Here is a 17,592-nt window from a genome sequence, read left to right on the forward strand (position 1 = left end):
AGGACATAAAAGATGTGACTCTCATATCTGTACAGTAGGCTGCATTCCAGCCTTGCAAAAGTCAGAGGTTGATGCACACCCAGGCATTATCACAGATCAAGGATGTGTTCCAGCCAGGCTTGAACCATCCAACTTTTTGCTTCCACTGCAAGCTGCCTTTGTACTCTTCTCGGTTTCTCTCTAGCTGGGCGGAGCTGTGGTGGGATGGTGTTAAACATTTCAGGAACCAGAAATGTTCAGAGAGTTGCTTTACTCATTGTTCCCAAAGGTCTGTGGCAGGAGAGTCACAGCCCAAAGGCTGCTCAAATATGACTGCTACTTACACCTCCCCTAGCTTCTTCCTAGCTGTCGCTGCTTTGTGGATTGTTCTGGTGGGTTGCTGTGTATTTGCAGGCAGAGACTAGTGGTGACACTCAGAAGGTTATGGTTCACCACGGAATCTTTAATAACTGGGGCATATGTGATGTGTGAGTGAGTTTGTTTCCTGGCACCTCCTTTTGTTGGGAGACGGCTCTGCCACAGTCTCCATCCCCTTCACGATGACGCAGAAGACTTGAAGAATCCATTTCCAGAGGAGCAGCAGGTTGCAGCAAAAACAACAGAGTCTTGTGCACACCTTAAAGACTGACAAATCCATTACAGCATCAGCTTTTGCGACTCAAGCCCACTTCATCAGATGCCAGTCCGTTGTGGCATCTACACTGCTGCGGCAGGCAGGGTGGAATCCAATGTGTTTTCCCCAATAGGCAAGGTCACTTCCAGACAGACCCGCCTGAAATCCGAGCGCGATCAGAGGATCCCTCTCACTTTTCCAGGCTGATCCTGAAGCAGCATCCCAGCACCGATCTCGAATGTCTTCCCTCCCGAATGTCTGAATTCCCTGTCTGAGCGCACGAGCCGGAGTCCTCGGCCACCACGTCTCCCACACCTCTGCGCTGTCCCTGCGAGGCAGTTCTTTCCGCGAGGGGTCAGCGCGTTTGTCGCCAGAGCCCGAGTCGGCCAGCGCTGCCCTTTCCGCCGCCTGGAAGGGAGTCGTGATCAGACGCACAGGCAGCGCGTCCCTTCGCCTTCCGCGCCACAAGTCCCGGGGCTAAAGAGGCGATCATCTGGCGGAGCGCAAATAAATACACCCCGCCGCCTGCCCGCCTCCTCTGTCCGCTTGGCTGTGAAAGCGAAGTGCGAGCGGATCAGCACCATGGAGAGCGCCTAGCGCAGCCGCTCGCTCGTCTCCCGCCCACCCAGCCAGCCAGCCAGCGCCGGTGTCTGTCTGGAGCGCACAGCCAGAGCGCCACGCTCAACTGCTTCTCCCGGCGCCGTCGTCGCCGCCATCGCCACCCGCCTTGCCCGGCCCTCTCGCCCAGCCACAACCCCGCCACACGCTCATTCACACACACACACACACGCTCCCTCCCTCCCCCGCCCTCTCCGCGTCTCTCTGTCTTTCGCACACACAGCCCAGGCGCGCTCGCTGCACTTCACCGGCTCCTCGCAAGCACCGCAGATGGCAACTCCCGGCGCGGGTTTTTGGTCCTTCGGGTCTGAAGATGGATCCGGAGACCCTGAGAACCCCGGTCCAGGTAGGAGCCCCCACTCACTCACTCAGTCACCCCCCCCCCCAGGAAGACCACGACGCATCTTTCAGCGCCTGCCTCCTGCGCAAAGTTGCCAGCCCAGATCCTGGAAGGCTTGGCTTGACCCTGACCTGACTTTTTTCCCATCCCCCACCGCTGCCACCGTCGTCTGGTTTTATAATCGTTCGTGCCTTTGGCCGCCTTAAGAAGATCGAGGGGGCCGCCCGTCCCTGACTGGAGAAGGCGCCCCTCTAAGAAGGGATTCATTTGGAGGGGCCAAAATACCAGCATGGCAGGACCTAAAGAAGACGCAGCGGGCCGCCTCACCTGCGCGCAGCGAGGGACCCGGAGCGCCCCTGGCCGGCTCGGAGAAAAGCAGCTCAGTGGAATATCTCTCAGGATGCTGCTACCTGGCTGGGACTCACCCAAACACAACTGGCCCTAAATAAAGGGAAGGAGCGGGGTGGGCAGAAGGGTGGACACAGGTTGCGTCGCTGAGAGGGGACGGGAGCGCTTTTCGCTTAGAAAGTGTCCTGGATTGCTGAAGGATCTATATGCTTGCATCGCCAAGACTGCTTACGCGCATTTGTCCGCTTGCTTCATTCTAACGCGCCTCTTCCCATATGGAGGGCTTGGGGGCAGCTAGCAATACGTGCGCAGCTCAATCCTAAGCATCTTCTTACTCAGAAGTAAGGACCCTTTGATTTCATTGGGGCTTCCTCCCGTCTAAGTATGCGCAGGATTGCAGCCCTTACATTACCCATAACATAACCCATATACCATGCGCTAAATCCTAAGCAAACCCCGGCGAGGGGGAAGCATCATGTCTGGTCTGCAGTGACCCTGTTATGTGTGCTTGCGTGGGGGGCCATCTTCCTCATCGAACCCACACGAAACGACCCGTCTGATCCTATATTCTTGTTTCTCCCCCCTCAGCAAAAGCTTGGTGTCAAGCTGCCCAGAAGTTTACAGGAGGCATTTCAACCAAACTCTGTGGTAAGCGATGAGAAGGAAATGGGGGAAGCAAATCGCAGGAAGAAGCTTTAATAAAATAGGGCGGGGGTGGAGACGTTTTACATAGGAAACAAAACAAAACAAAACAAAAAAATACTCCCTCTCCCACCCCCCAGCGCGCGCACCCTCCCTTTTCCAAAGGATCCGAGGAGGACTTCCCAGAGTAAGTTGAAGACTCGGTGATGGGTCTATGGAGCTGCCTTGAACGAACCGTGCTGGGTCCCCCCACTCGGTGCTTTTGAGCCTCCGCTGTGCCATTTAGGCTTCGCCCTTTGTGTCTTTGTTAGCTTTGCTGTACGGAGATGGGGAGAAGCCCATGGAAACGGGGGCTGCTAAGGAGGACCCGAGCTCGGCCGCCAGGAAGGCCCCTTGCACCTGCAATAAAAAGCCCTGCGGTTGCCAGAAAGAGGATGTCAATTATGCGTTTTTACACGCGTCAGGTAACCATCTCCTAACTGGGGTGGGGGTGTCAGAATGGGGTCAGCCGGACTGGATGCTTTGGAAGCCACTCATCAGCTGGTATATGTTCCAAAGGAGGAAGCCTTTGGGTGGAAAGCATTATAATCCTGGTTCATTAAATCTAATGGGAACTTTGCCATTGACAGAGGCTTGGTAAACATCTCTGTGCGACCACCCTGGCTTCCTCTTGCCAAGAGGATTTCGATTAGGCAGAGGCTGAGCAATGCATAAATACGTGTGTGTATATACCAGGACACACTTGATTGTCGTTAGCATTCTAGGTTCTAAAGGCAATAAATGTCGTTATCCCACTTTAAAGCGTGTGTTCGGTGGTGATGTGTGAATGGGTGTGCGGCGAGAGGGAAATCCAGCAGTTGGAATCAGGTTGTTAATTCTGGAAACTCTTGCCAAAAAGCTTATTGACAGGATATGAATCTTTCTGCTTCATCAAATCCCTCCGAAACCTTCTACGCCGAGTGGCAATGTATTAAACCGATAAATGGCCTTCCTCGGAATCACAGGCGCTGGTTCGACATTCTCAATTAGTCAGCGCCTGAAAATATTGGAGACTGATACCATAGATTCTTTTCCTAACTACCTTATGTGGTTTCAGCACCACTTGGAGGGACAGCGACTAAGAACAATTTAAGCCTTAACTGCGGGGTGAGGCATATTGGTAATTGACGACATAAATGTCAGAATTAAGGAGAAATTAGTGGTGGGAACTCATTACAAAACATGGCATGCACGAAGTACAAAGATGTTTACTATTTTGAAAGCGAGGCAATTGCACCTTGATTTTTTAGTTTTTTCTTTTTCATTTAATCTGCTTTTTGATAGATGATGGTAGATGACTCTTATTTTTTATTTTTTGTTAAAAATAGAAAGCTCAAATATTCAGTATAAGTAGAAACATGAGTAGGAGCAATGAGATCTTTAACGGACCCATTTGCAAGTAATAAATCAACTTCTAACTACAGGAGTTTGCTTACTGACAGAGACATAAAAGTACAGTATTTATATTACCAGGAAACGAACATTTGTAAAATAAAGCTTCAGTGGCTTTTGTAGTCGTCTGTACCTCTGAATAATATTTAATGTAAAAGAGACCAATTTCGATGGTTCACTGTAAGTAGAAAAAGTGTCCAAAACCTAACTATGAAATCAATGTCCTATTTCACCGCTTTCCATCCTTTCAGATCTTCTGCCAGCCTCGGACGGAGAATTAGCTACTTTGTCTTTCCTACAAGATGTTATGGACATTTTGCTCCAGTACCTGGTGACAAATTTCGACAGATCAACCAAAGTTATTGATTTCCATTACCCAAACGAGCTACTTCAGGAATATAATTGGGATTTGGCAGATCAACCCCAGACTTTGGAAGAAATTCTGTCGAACTGCAGGATCGCGCTAAAATATGCCATTAAAACAGGTAACAGCTACATTCGGGTGTTATAATGTAAAATGATTCTAAGTTAAAGTCACAGGCGCCCCCCACCCTCCCTCCGTCTCTTTCTGCTTTTGGAATCGGGAGAGAAACCCGGCCGGTTTTTAGTATTTATTGTCTTGCGATGAGGAGCAATGTCTGACGTTTGGAACAAACAAGCAGTAATTCCTGCGCTGAAAGAAGGTAGAGAGGGGAGCTCTGTCTATTCGGTGCAGATCACTCATAGCTTCTTGGCTGAAAAGATACTACTAGCTGGTTTTGTTTTATGAGATCATGTAGCGATGGCTTGTGGTGGTGACAACAGGTTCTTGAATTAAAGACACACATTTTTGGCGTGGTGTAAATTACAGATTTCCTTATGACTAAGAGTAAGATTGTACAGTCGCTTCTTTTAGACGTCCTCTCCCATTTTTTATTTTAATGGAAATTGAGCCAGCAAGGGGAAATTGTTTCTTCTTTTTTATTATTATATCATCACTAAACATACCCAGGTCCATAAATGAGGTCCCGATCCTTCTTTCTTTCACGTTTAAAATCCTAGCAGGGACTTCCAGAGCGCAAATCTGGACGCAAACCGGACTTACTCCACTACGGCCCTACTTGCTTACCTTGGAGTAAGCTACATTGAAAATAGAGAGGCTTACTTCTGAGTAGACATGTGTAGTGTTGCAGTGTTATGCCACTTAACAGAAGGAGCTCCTCTAAAAGAAGGGTTCAGTCAGACTTCCTGAAGAAAGGAATTCACCCAGAAGGGCATGGGAAGCAATCTGGGCTGTTTGGGCAGAACCAACAGGGCAAGAAGCGGCGGGTAAATTGAGCCCTGGCGCCTGGAGCAAAGTCCTGACCCCTGATGGCAAGTCTGGGCACCCTGAGCTGCACTGAACTGATTCATTCTCCTAAATGGACGGCGGCCCAATAAACAAGGTGAATTACATGCCAAATGGCCTTTTAAACTCCACTTTGTCGCCCGGTTCAAAAAGAGGTTGGAACCTGATTGCTGGAAATATGAGCTAATAATCCATAGTGTGTCGAGGAGATTTCTCTCTCCCCCGCCCTTCTCTCTCTCAGACACACACACATACACACGCGTAAGAGGGTGGACAGCCATGGAGATACAAGCTTTGGGCTGCAATTCTACCCACGCTTACCTGGCTGGGACTGAGCCCACCTTGGAACCTAGTAGGACATTTCTGAATAAACAGGACCCAGATGATTCTCTCGCCGTTGATTCCCCCCACCCCACCCTCAGAAGTAAATCCTACTGTATTCAACGGGCCTTACTTCCAATTAAGTGTCCATAGGGTTGCAGCCTTTGACTACCCTACAGAATCAACAAACACAGAGTGTGAGGTTTGTATTGATTTTGCTTCGAGTTTCTTTTCTTTTCTATTATGGCATATTTCTGATGGGCGGGTTTCATGTGTGATTTTCATTGTGAGTGATGGTTTTTGCCTTCGATTCCTTTCCTCCCTCCCTCCCTGTACCTTGTAGGGCTTGATCGTGTTTTTTAATAATAATAATAATAATAATAATAATAATAATAATACTCCCTGTCAAGAAAACTCAGACCCAGACGTCACGATTGGTTGCATTAGCGTTTGACGTGCTGATTTACGACCTTGCCATCTATCAGCGGAGATGAGATTATTTCATGCCTTAAAGTGCCTCGTTTTGGATGCAATCCATAACACCAGTTAAAGGCGGCGCCTTAAAACGTGCCATTGGTTTCAGGGTGGTGTGGGTTGGCCTTTGACAGTCGGATCCCAAACATAGTCTCTTGGAAGTAAGGCCCGTTTGTTTCAGTGGGATTCATCCTCAAGCATGTATCTGACCGAAGCCTTAACTTACCGGTAATAACAAATCAAGAAACGTGACGGAGGAAGGGACGGCTAAGACCACAATCTTATACCTGGGAATAAACCCTACTGAACTCAATTTGTCCGAATAGACAAATCTAGAACCTTGGGAGTAAGCCTCTTTGAAACCAGTGGGGCTTATTTCTGAGAAGACACGCGTTGAGCGTTATGTCTGCATGCGTGTATTTGTAGGCATCGCTGTAAACACATTGGAAATTAAAGGGTTAGGCGATACAGACGTGGGGGATGGGATTTCTAGTGTCGGCCACACACGTGCACACATACACAGATTTACGTATAAGGCGTGGGTATAGAGAGGGAGAAAGCGTAAATAGTGCGCGCGTGTAGTCAAAATGCCGCGCAATCCAAGAGGCACGATGCGACAGGGCGCGGCTTTTACGGAGTCGGGCTTTCGCGACCCCCCCCCCCAAAGGAAAGTGACATTAAAGGCGATGGGACGTTGGCGAAAGCAGTGAAAGCAGCGAAGCCGGCTGAGTCTCGCCTGCCCATTCTGACCGATGTTCCCAAAGAAACACGAGCAGATAATCGGAGCACGTCCAGAACATCTTTAACTGCCAGGTGGATGTACCGGGAGCTGAGCTCTCCCCCCGCCCGCCGGGTGTGGGGGATGTAACGGGAGAAGCGCCTCACAACGTCTTGGGGATGACAACCTCCCAATCAAAATGATTTGTTAGCCATTATCGATCATTTCCATCGCGCGCTCCTTATTATATTATTTCGATTCCTTCAACGGGTGTAAATTCTTCCAAACGAGGTTCCTACCAGAGCGTCCGCCCTTTCCCGGGATACCTAGAGAGAAGCGTGGCCGATCAAAAACCAGCAATTAGGAGTGTTATGTTGTCAAGTGACTGAAAAACCGAGCCGCGTATAAATTAAATGTATGACGTGCACACTACATATATAGGCATTATTACCTGACTCCAATTTTACAATCACTGTAATACAGTTTCTATTCCATCTCCCTCTCATAGATATAGATATAGATTAGATATATAGATAGAGATAGAGATAGAGATTAGAGATAGAGATTAGAGACATAGATAGATATAGATATAGATGATTTTCCTTAGGAGCAGTTTTGGGGGAAATGATTTAAATATTTTAAATTTGATTTTAGTAGTCCTTCTTGCTTGTAAAATTGGTGTCCCCTTCCTAATTGTTTTGTTGAAAAGAAAGTGCACCTGTGAGTTTGTGTTTATTAGGAAGGAACCATCTATCGGTTCATTCAGTGCCCAAAGCCCTCAACTTTACGGCCCTGAGGCTGAGCCACGTTTGTTTCGACCCGATTCGTTTATTGACTTCGGCTGAAATCCTAAACACGGTCCCTAAGGAGTCCTTTCCATTGAACTCAGGAGCACTTAGTTCTGCGTAAACATGGATAAGATCCAGCTATTAAAAATACAGGGGGAAACGTCAACAAGATTTGCGGCAATCAAATAGCAAATTCTGTTTTGCGTATGACATTTCTGTCCACAAATCGGCCAAACCACCAGTAAACAACCCTGGACATTCTTTTGTAAGCGTCTTCTTTGAAAGAAAGGAGAGTCACTTCGGAATAAGTAAAGGATTCGACGGCTGTGAGGCTATAGAGCCGAATTTCTTGGAAGGAAGCGCGGTTGAAATCTGTTTGAAACGTCTTCCCAGTGACTCCGAAATATTCTGTGTTTTGCGCAAGCAGGAAGAGGTCAAGTGTGTCTACGAAAGCGCAGCTCTCGTTTGTAGTCAGTCGCTCTGGGATCGTACGGGCGATTGAGGATTGCTTCGATTGAGAGGGTGAGGCTGGGGTTGGTGGTCTTTTGTTCTCTCCCCATCTGGGTCTCTCTAATCCCACAGCTGCCAACCTGGCTACTCCGGTTTAAGCGTTTTGTGGATCGCAATCACGGTTGCGCGTATTAACATCCGAGCCTAAAGAAAGATGTATTAATTAGGAGTGGCGGGGGGGGGGGGAGAGACTTTTGCCACTGGGTATTGAATCTGATGCGCACAACTGGATCTGTCGGGTGTCTCGTGTACAGTACTTTAAGGCTGCGTTATAAAGCGAGTAGCTGCTGAAGGGTCACGATCCGCGATTGGCGCCTCTCCAAACGCTCCGAAATGAGAGCAGTTACCCGAGCGGCGATCGTCACATCCCATTTGCGCGTTTCCCTTTCTCAACGCGTTTCCTAACGATCGCCTGTCCCGGAGGGGATCTTATTCATTAGAGCGCCTGGAGCAAGATGGAGCGGGCGGGCAGCCACTACCTGCTTGCTTCGCTCTGCGCCTCCAGGGAGCCTTTTCAGAAGGAACCTGTTATACTGAGGATCGCGGTGCGCGGATATGGCAGGCGGACCCGCTCGCGCGTGTTTTGGGGGAGGAGGGAGCTGGCAAGGAGGAGAAATGAGCCAAGTAGGACACGCGCAACCAGGGCTGGGAAAGGCAGCGAGACACTTTCTTGCAGGACTCTTCGCATTTCTTGCTGCCAGCCAGGCAGCTTGTGGTGAGTCAACGGGCGACACTGCACGTGGGAATGAAGGACTCCATCCTAGGAGGAGGATGGGCAGGTGCGTTAGCAGAGGTACAAAGAGTCGGTTATATCGAGGAAGGACTGTGATCATATGTGTAAGTGTACACACAACATCTTACAAAGCAGAGACATCACCTTGCCAACAAAGGTCCGTATTGTTAAAGCCATGGTTTTCCCAGTAGTGATGTATGGAAGTGAGAGCTGGACCCTAAAGAAGACTGATCGCCAAAGAATTGATGCTTTTGAATTATGGTGCTGGAGGAGACTCTTAGAATCATAGAATCATAGAATCATAGTTGGAAGAGACCACAAGGGCCATCGAGTCCAACCCCCTGCCAAGCAGGAAACACCATCAGAGCACTCCTGACATATGGTTGTCAAGCCTCTGCTTAAAGACCTCCAAAGTAGGAGACTCCACCACACTCCTTGGCAGCAAATTCCACTGTCGAACAGCTCTTACTGTCAGGAAGTTCTTCCTAATGTTTAGGTGGAATCTTCTTTCTTGTAGTTTGGCTCCATTGCTCCGTGTCCGCTTCTCTGGAACAGCAGAAAACAACCTTTCTCCCTCCTCTATGTGACATCCTTTTATATATTTGAACATGGCTATCATATCACCCCTTAACCTCCTCTTCTCCAGGCTAAACATGCCCAGCTCCCTTAGCCGTTCCTCATAAGGCATCGTTTCCAGGCCTTTGACCATTTTGGTTGCCGCCCTCTGGACACGTTCCAGTTTGTCAGTGTCCTTCTTGAATTGTGGTGCCCAGAACTGGACACAGTACTCCAGGTGAGGTCTGACCAGAGCAGAGTCCCATGGACTGCAAGAAGATCAAACCTCTCCATTCTGAAGGAAATCAGCCCTGAGTGCTCACTGGAAGGACAGATCGTGAAGCTGAGGCTCCAATACTTTGGCCACCTCATGAGAAGAGAAGACTCCCTGGAAAAGACCCTGATGTTGGGAAAGATGGAGAAGGGGACGACAGAGGACGAGGTGGTTGGACAGTGTTCTTGAAGCTACCAGCATGAGTTTGACCAAACTGCGGGAGGCGGTGGAAGACAGGAGTGCCTGGTGTGCTCTGGTCCATGGGGTCACGAAGAGTCGGACACGACTAAACAACAACACACACAACGGGATGCACCGACGTGGCTGGCTCAGAGAGAGCGAAGAGGCCCCTAAATAAGCGCAGCAGGGAGGGGATTGCACCAAGTCTATCTCTCCGATGTGCCACGTAGAAGGTTTGTGCGATTCTGTAGCAGAGAACGAGAGAAACACTCGAAAATATGATCCCCTGCGATACTAACATGGTTCAGTCGGTAGCGCAGGAGACTCTTAATCTATGATTCCACCCCACCCGCTTCTGGAAGGATCATTAAAAACCAAAAGCCTGGTTATGAGAGGAAAGTTTTGCCTGGCGCCTAAAGGCTTGGGAGGAAACTCCATAGAATTCAATGAGATTCTATGCGCAGGATTACATTGCCAAGCGCTCCAGTCCGCTCCATCGGATGCATGAAGAGCCTGAAAATTCAATTTCAGAGGGATTGGCTTTCCAGCAATCAGGCTTGTGGCAGCTCATTTACTCCGGAGTAAGGCCCTCTGAGTTTTCAATGGGTCTCGTCCCACCGCTGGTCTCAACTGGATTTAAATCGATCAAGATGTATTTCAGAGATTTACGTTGTTGTCTCACAAGCCCCATAAACTTAACCTACTTCTTGCCCATCGGTTGCGTTCTTCTTTGTTTAATCGGAAGTCAGGTGAGCCGATTTCGATGGGGTTTTCTCCCTGGTAAATGATTCCAGTTTTGTATTGCGCTTTGTTTGCAACCCTGAATTCGAAACTTGGGGAGGAAATACGAAAGCTACAACATGACTCAATTCCATCAGCCCTAGCCAGCGTGACCAATAGGCAGGGAGGGCGGAAAGTGTAGTTCATGGAAATTCAGCTACTCCCGATTTATAAAAGCCCTGAGTGGTTGTGTGAAGTAGAGTGGCTTCTTCATCCGGGTCTGTCTCTGGTTTGGCGGGGGACGGCTGTGAGCAGAGTTCGTACTAAATGCATTCTAAAGAGCAATCAATCCGATTTAAACCATGCATTGCGGGGTTTTGCTGTTAAAGGGAAGGAGGGTGGGGGAGAAAAGCGGCAACATAGGCGGCAGAGGCAGTGGGGGGCGAGCAAGAACAAGAACAAAGGCCTAGCACCGCGTGTGAACGGGCCCGCTGCACGTCCTTGGCAAATTGGACTCTCTTCGGAGTAAAGCACGCGTAGAAATGCTCCGTGGAATCGGTGTTATGTCAAAAGCAGGAGAAAAACATCAGGCCGCCAGGGGGCGCTGCTGTGAGCTTGGATTCTGAAATAGTTCTTTCGGGCTGCAAATTCCAAGCCGGATTCGAACCAAACATTCTGCTCAAGAAGGCCTGGTGTTGTCAGTCTACCTGGTTCCCGCTTTCCAAGCAATGAAATTCCCCATCTAAAGCTGTGAGGGTGGTGGCTGCGTTTGATGTTGAAAAGTAATAGCCAAAAATGATAGCCCTACTACACGATGGAGGTGTCTTTCTTCTGGTTCTGCAGAGCGGGTTGGCTGAACTATGTTGTCCTTTGGCCTCTTCCAGGAAGGCAGTTTTAGTGGATGAGGAATAGCTAATTCTGGTGAATTTTATCCCCCCCTCCCCCACATCAAGGATGGGGAACTTGTGGTCCTCCAGACAATGCTGGACTGCAGCTCCCATGACCACAGGCCATTGGCCATGCTGACTGGGGTTGATGGGAGTTGGAGTCCCAACAGCGCATGGAGGCCCACTGGTTCTCAGCCATGGTAAGATCACAGCCCCTCCTGGAGTTCATTTGAGTTGGAAACTGCTGAGCTGCTCCCATATAATCCTATTTTTTCTTTCTCCTGCTTTATGGCTTCTGTTGCAGTACAGTGGTACCTCGGGTTACATACGCTTCAGGTTACGGACTCCACTGACCCAGAAATAGTGCTTTAGGTTAAGAACTTTGCTTCAGGATGAGAACAGAAATCGTGCTCCGGCGGCACAGCAGCAGCGGGAGGCCCCATTAGCTAAAGTGGTGCTTCAGGTTAAGAACAGTTTCAAGTTAAGAACAGACCTCCAGAACGAATTAAGTACTTAACTCGAGGTACCACTGTACTTCCACCTTTTGCCATTCTGTTGTCTTCTTCTTCCTGTATGTTTGAACTCTTCTAAAGATTTCCCTCCTATGAAAATCAACAAATAGATAGATGATAGATAGATGATAGATAGAGATAGATAGATAGATAGATAGATAGATAGATGATAGATAGATAGATAGATAGATAGATAGATAGATAGATGATAGATAGAGATAGATAGATAGATAGATGATAGATAGAGATAGATAGATAGATAGATGGATAGATAGATAGATAGATAGATAGATAGATAGATAGATAGATAGATAGATGATAGATAGAGATAGATAGATAGATAGATAGATAGATAGATAGATAGATAGATGATAGATAGATAGATGATAGATAGATAGATAGATAGATAGATAGATAGATAGATAGATAGATAGAGGTAATGGTCCTCAAACTTGGTACTGGATATTAACCTGGAATCTAAAAAGAATGCATGTGAAAGTGATACTAATTTCCCATCTCCTGCTGTTCCAATGTTGTTGCAGGGTCATTGTTGGCTAGGTGAAGTAAGGGCAAGTGAGGGCCCACAGCAGGGGTGGGGAAACTGTGGCCCTCCAGATATTGTTGGAGCCAGCTCCCAGCATGCCCGGTGTTCAGAGATCATGGAAGCTGTAGTCCAGCATCTGGAAGATGACGTGTTCCTCACCCCCTCATTACTGCCTCTGAAATAGATTATACTGGAAAATACACTTGCAACACAGTTCTATCCATTTTTACGCTGATGGTTTCTTTTGTGGTCTTCTGTTAAACGGCTGCCTGCTGTTCTCACTGACAGAAGAAGAAGAAGAGTTTGGGTTTGATATCACGCTTTATCACTACCTGAAGGAGTCTCAAAGCGGCTAACATTCTCCTTTCCCTTCCTCCCCCACAAAAAACACTCTGTGAGGTGAGTGGGGCTGAAAGACTTCAGAGAAGTGTGACTGGCCCAAGGTCACCCAGCAGCTGCAGGTGGAGGAGCGGGGAAGCGAACCCGGTTCCCCAGATTATGAGACTACCGCTCTTAACCACTACACCACACTGGCTCTCCACAGGTGGATCTGCAGGGGGATCAGGCCAGTGACTCATCTAGGCTGGCATCCTGTTCTCACAGTGGACAACCAGAATCCTGGGGGAATCCCTCCATCAGGGCATGAGCACAACAGCTCTCTAGCTACCTTTGATTCCCAACAAGTGATATTCAGATGCAGTGGATTTTGGCTTTGATCGCGCTGGGAAGGGAAGAAGTCAGCCTGACCTTCCTGTGTGTGCAACCTTCCCTGTGCACAGCTATTAATGAAAGAAAAACGTGTAGGCTACATATCAAGCAAATGTCTAGCTGGCCTAGGTTCCATGTCATGTAGAAGCACACCCTGTCGGACTGGGACCAGGGAGACCCACAGGGTCTCTCTCACTCTAATCTTCCTCACAGGGTCATTGGGTGGTTGCCAAACCATCTAGTCCACCTTGAACTTAAGGGCCAGTATGGTGTAGTGGTTAGTGTGTCAAATAGGACCTGGAAGACGAGAGTCCAAATCTCTCTCTCGATCATGATGCTCACAGGTGACCTTGAGCCAGTCACCGCCTCTCAGCCTAACCTGCCTCACGGGGCTGCTACACATCACCTCGAGCTCTTTGGAGAAGAGGTGGGACATAACTGTAATAATATAAAGCAAAATTCCTTGGTAGCTGACACATGCCTTCCGCCTGGCATAGCATGGCCAAGGGCTAGGGAGGATGGGAGGGTTTCACATTGCCTACCCCTGCCTTGGTGGAAGGAGACATATTGCTCTTATTATATTTTAAAAAACATAACAAAGAAAAAGGCCAAGTAGCAGAACCAGTGCTGTTTTGCGGCTGCTAGGCACTTCTATCCAGTCAACATCATTTAAGCGAAAGTAGCTGCCTTAGAAGGGTGAGGCAGAGACTCCATTTATAAGAGAATAATGAGTTTTGCTGCTGCTTCCCACACCCCTAATTTCCCTCCTTTTGCTTCACCCACACAACCTGATTTCTGAGCCTTTGTGTGCCCGTACCATGGATGACGGACAGGGCTGAATTCTTTGTGTGGGGTGTGTGTCTGACTGATACAAGACTGCTGGAGACTGATAATTTCCCTCTTAGGTTTTTGTATGCCTTTCCTTAATAGCTCCTCTGTATCTCCCACCTTACAGGCAGGCAGGCAGCGATGTTCTTTTTGCCTGGGTTGGAACAGGTGTTCCTGGCCTGCTTTCGTAATCATCCAATGCTATTGAAGCGCCTCTTAATCTTTCTCTCTCTTTGCTGGTATCGAAACCTAGATAGGGCTTTATTTCGGATGTAGCCAGGCAAAGGTGTTCCGTGGCCCTAATGAGCTTCGGGAACATTTCCTTTATGTTTCAAAACCTCTCTGAAAGGGCTGCGAAAGATCTACAAATCAAAACAATGAGAAGCCCTGTAAATGGACTTATCAGGCCACTGACTATTTTCTCATGCATCACTCTGACACAGCAAAGATGTTGACTTGAATTACATTTATTTGTTGTTGTTGTTTGTTTTTGTTTTTAAAATCACAATTACCAGGAGATTCAGGGCTTCATAACTGTGTGTTCTGACAAGGGAGAAATGATCTGTATTTTCTGGTGTCTGGGCAATCTGCATGCCATCCTCAGCCCCTTCACTCACGGCGCAAAGCAGTCAGCAGAGAGTTCCATTTGCTCATTTTGCCCTGTCTCTTGTAATCATTAGAGGTTATTACAAGCCCCAGCAAGCTCCTTGGCTCATGGGCCTGCTTCCGCCTCTGAAATATAGCGTTCATTGACAACATGTGGCATGTGAGCAGAGGTCTTCCAAAGGGCTGTTGCTACAAGGCACCGTGAAGTTGACTTTAAAGAGGAGAAGGAAATGCAAACCTCAGCTTATCATTTCAAGCTTTTCTTGAGCTGTGATCAGATAGAAAACTGCTTCCAGAAATCCATTTTTCTGCTCAGGTCCAGATTAAATATTTTGATAAGTATTTTGTAGAGCAGGATAAGTATTCTGTAGAGCAGGGTCATAGCCCAGTTGCGCTCCCTGGTTTGCTCCTGGCAGTGTGCATCCTTTTTTACACTGTGTGCCAAGTGTATCTAGAGACACCTCCAAACCATTCACCTTGGCTTATGTCAGATCTCTGCAGTAGTCAATGGAGGCTGGTGCACTGGGGATAATGGGCCACTGTCCTTCCAACCTCAGCCAGCTCCCACCTGCCCATCGTCCTACTTACATGCAGTCCAGAGGCTGGCCCTGCCTGTCAACGTCCTGCTCCTCCATCTCAGTGTTTCCCCTTGAAGAACTTAGCAGAGAAGTGGATGGGGACAAAACTGGAAAGAGTTGGCTCCACCCATCTCTGGCTCTGGCTCCACCTACCGTGCAGGTTCCCTTCCTACCAGTCCCAAGGATCACCACCCCTGAGAATAGCTTTGCAGATCTGCACCCTTTCCTGAGCAACAGGACATGAAGGTCAGCCTTGAAAGGGGCACTTTGTAGTGGAAGAGAAAACACTACGGACTTGCTTGGCATCTGTCTGTCTTGGGAGACAATGGAGGAGTGCGCCTTTGCGGGTGAGGTCAAGCTGCTGGAAGGTTGCAGGCAGTGCCTGCTGTGGCTGTAGAGACTGATATGGGAGAGACAAGTTTTGTTGCAGCTGGGGCAGATGAAGGCGTCCAGTTGTGCTGCTGCAGATGCACCATGGCGTTTCTTCTCGTAGGCAGAGAAGATTAGTCTAGTTGAAGTCTCATAGATATTAATTGGATGTCATTAGCTATACAGTAGGCATGCATGGGGTTGCCACTAGGTCACTAGCTTCCTCTGGATTGGGGCATAAGGTCTTTGTGGCAACCTGCCTATTCATAACAGCACAGGCATTACAGTTTCATTGTAATGCCTGTGTGCTGGTCCCGTGGGTTAACTGTGAGGTGAGGTCCGAGTCCAGTCCGAGGTCGAAGGTACAGCTGGGTGCAGGGCAGAGAGTCGGGTGAGGTCAGGAGCTCCAGCAGGAAAGCAGGACAGGGTTCAGGCAGGAACAGGAAACCAACGATGTTGCTCCCGCAACCTGGGACTGGGCGGGCTGGCCTTTATCTCCTCTAAGGCATAGGGTGGCCCCGATCCACAGGTGACTCGCCTCTCCTGGCCTGGAGGTGAGCACTCCTCCTGCGGGAACTTAGTTCCCTCCGCCTCTCTGCCCTGAGCCTCTGCAGCTCAGGAGAGGCTGGAGGGTTACCGGACCCAGAGGCAACCTGAGCTTCCCCTGATGGGGCTGAGAGTGGAGCACCTGCAGGCAATGGGTCCTCCATCACCTCAGGAGCCAGAGCAGACTCAGCTGGTGCCTGCAGCTGAGGATCCAGCACAGGTGAGGACCCTTCAGGCTCATGCCCCAGCCCCGGCTGAGCTGGTTCTGGAGGTGGGGAATCCTGTGCAGGCTGTGATTCCTCGGGTTCAGCCTCCGAGTTCGAATCCCAGGCCATCACAGCCTGTTTACTTCTCCCCCACCTGCCACTTACCTACCAAGACCTGGATTGCTCATTTTCAGTTCTCTTTTCACTCTCTCTCTGCACCTGAGCAAACCAGTTTTAGCCTCCTGTGTTTGCATGTGTGTTAAAGAACATTCCAAGGTGACTTTGATAAAAGACCAGCCTAATTGGCCAATTAATGTTCCCCGTTAATGTTGAGTCCCAAGGGAGACCCACTTTGTGCAACAGAACAGCATGGTGTGGGAAATAATACAGTTGTACTCCACAGAAGGTCAGGGGATATTTGTCAAGCCCAAGTTCTGTACTAGCATATCGTTCTTCCAGCACTACCTGGTCAGCCATTTTCTGGCTGTCTCCTTACATATGATTTTTCAAATAGTGACAGGGAAATAGGATGGAGCAGGGCCTTCCAATGCGCTCTCTCTCTCTCTCTCTCTCTCTCTCTCTCTCTCTGTGTGTGTGTGTGTGTGTGTATGCATGCCTGCACATGCATGAACATACCCCTTGCATTTTGGGAGGAACACTTGCATGCTGGGGAATACAAGGAAAGTAGGCTGACTACATATCCTGTTTTACAGAGGTCAGTCCTCTGTTTGAAGGCATCTTTTACCAGAAGGGAGAGGAGGGCCCCCTAGGGGTGTCACATGAGCTCATAGTGCCCGGGGTGGGCACGTGCGAGTGCCAGGGGACGGGTGCATTGGGGGGGGCATGGAGGGTGAAGGAACCCACCAGCCCAGAAACAAGCTCCCTTGGCCACGACGCCTCACAGGGTCAGGGCCGATGGAGCTCGTTCTTCTACATGCTGGCAAGCAAGGAGGCAATAAAGGTACAAAGGACAGCTCCCAGGTAGCAGTCAAGTTGCCTTGGCAATAGGCAATCACATATCAACAAATTCAGGTCACACAGTTATAGTTGGTTGGGAGGTCTTACACAACAGGCCCACTGGAAAGTGTGGAATACCACTTGTCTTGATATAATGTTGTTTTAACTTCCCTGCAAAAAAAAAATCAGAATTAATGCTCATTAAGTATAGTGGTACCTTGGTTTGCAACCATAATCCGTTCCTAAGGTCCGTTTGTAA

At 48.7% G+C, this 17,592-nt stretch overlaps 1 protein-coding gene across 3 annotated transcripts in view; it reads left to right on the forward strand.

Annotated features, from left to right (window-relative positions):
* Positions 1 to 288: 288 nt before the first annotated feature.
* Positions 289 to 17,592, forward strand: part of GAD2 (glutamate decarboxylase 2) — a 42,547-nt gene continuing 25,243 nt past the window's right edge. The window contains exons 1-4 of one of the 3 annotated variants that reach the window (XM_081163221.1): positions 290 to 1,577; positions 2,508 to 2,567; positions 2,873 to 3,025; positions 4,244 to 4,477. In XM_081163221.1, coding sequence (XP_081019347.1) covers positions 1,502 to 1,577; positions 2,508 to 2,567; positions 2,873 to 3,025; positions 4,244 to 4,477 — 523 coding nt within the window. In that variant the 5' untranslated portion in view covers positions 290 to 1,501. Of the gene's footprint in view, positions 1,578 to 2,507; positions 2,568 to 2,872; positions 3,026 to 3,313; positions 3,429 to 4,243; positions 4,478 to 17,592 lie in introns of those variants that run through there. The other 2 variants (XM_081163222.1, XM_081163223.1) reach the window with 2 other exon arrangements.

Source organism: Podarcis bocagei (genome assembly GCF_964188305.1).
Source record: "Podarcis bocagei genome assembly, chromosome: 12".
NCBI classification, from domain to species: Eukaryota; Metazoa; Chordata; class Lepidosauria; order Squamata; family Lacertidae; genus Podarcis; species Podarcis bocagei.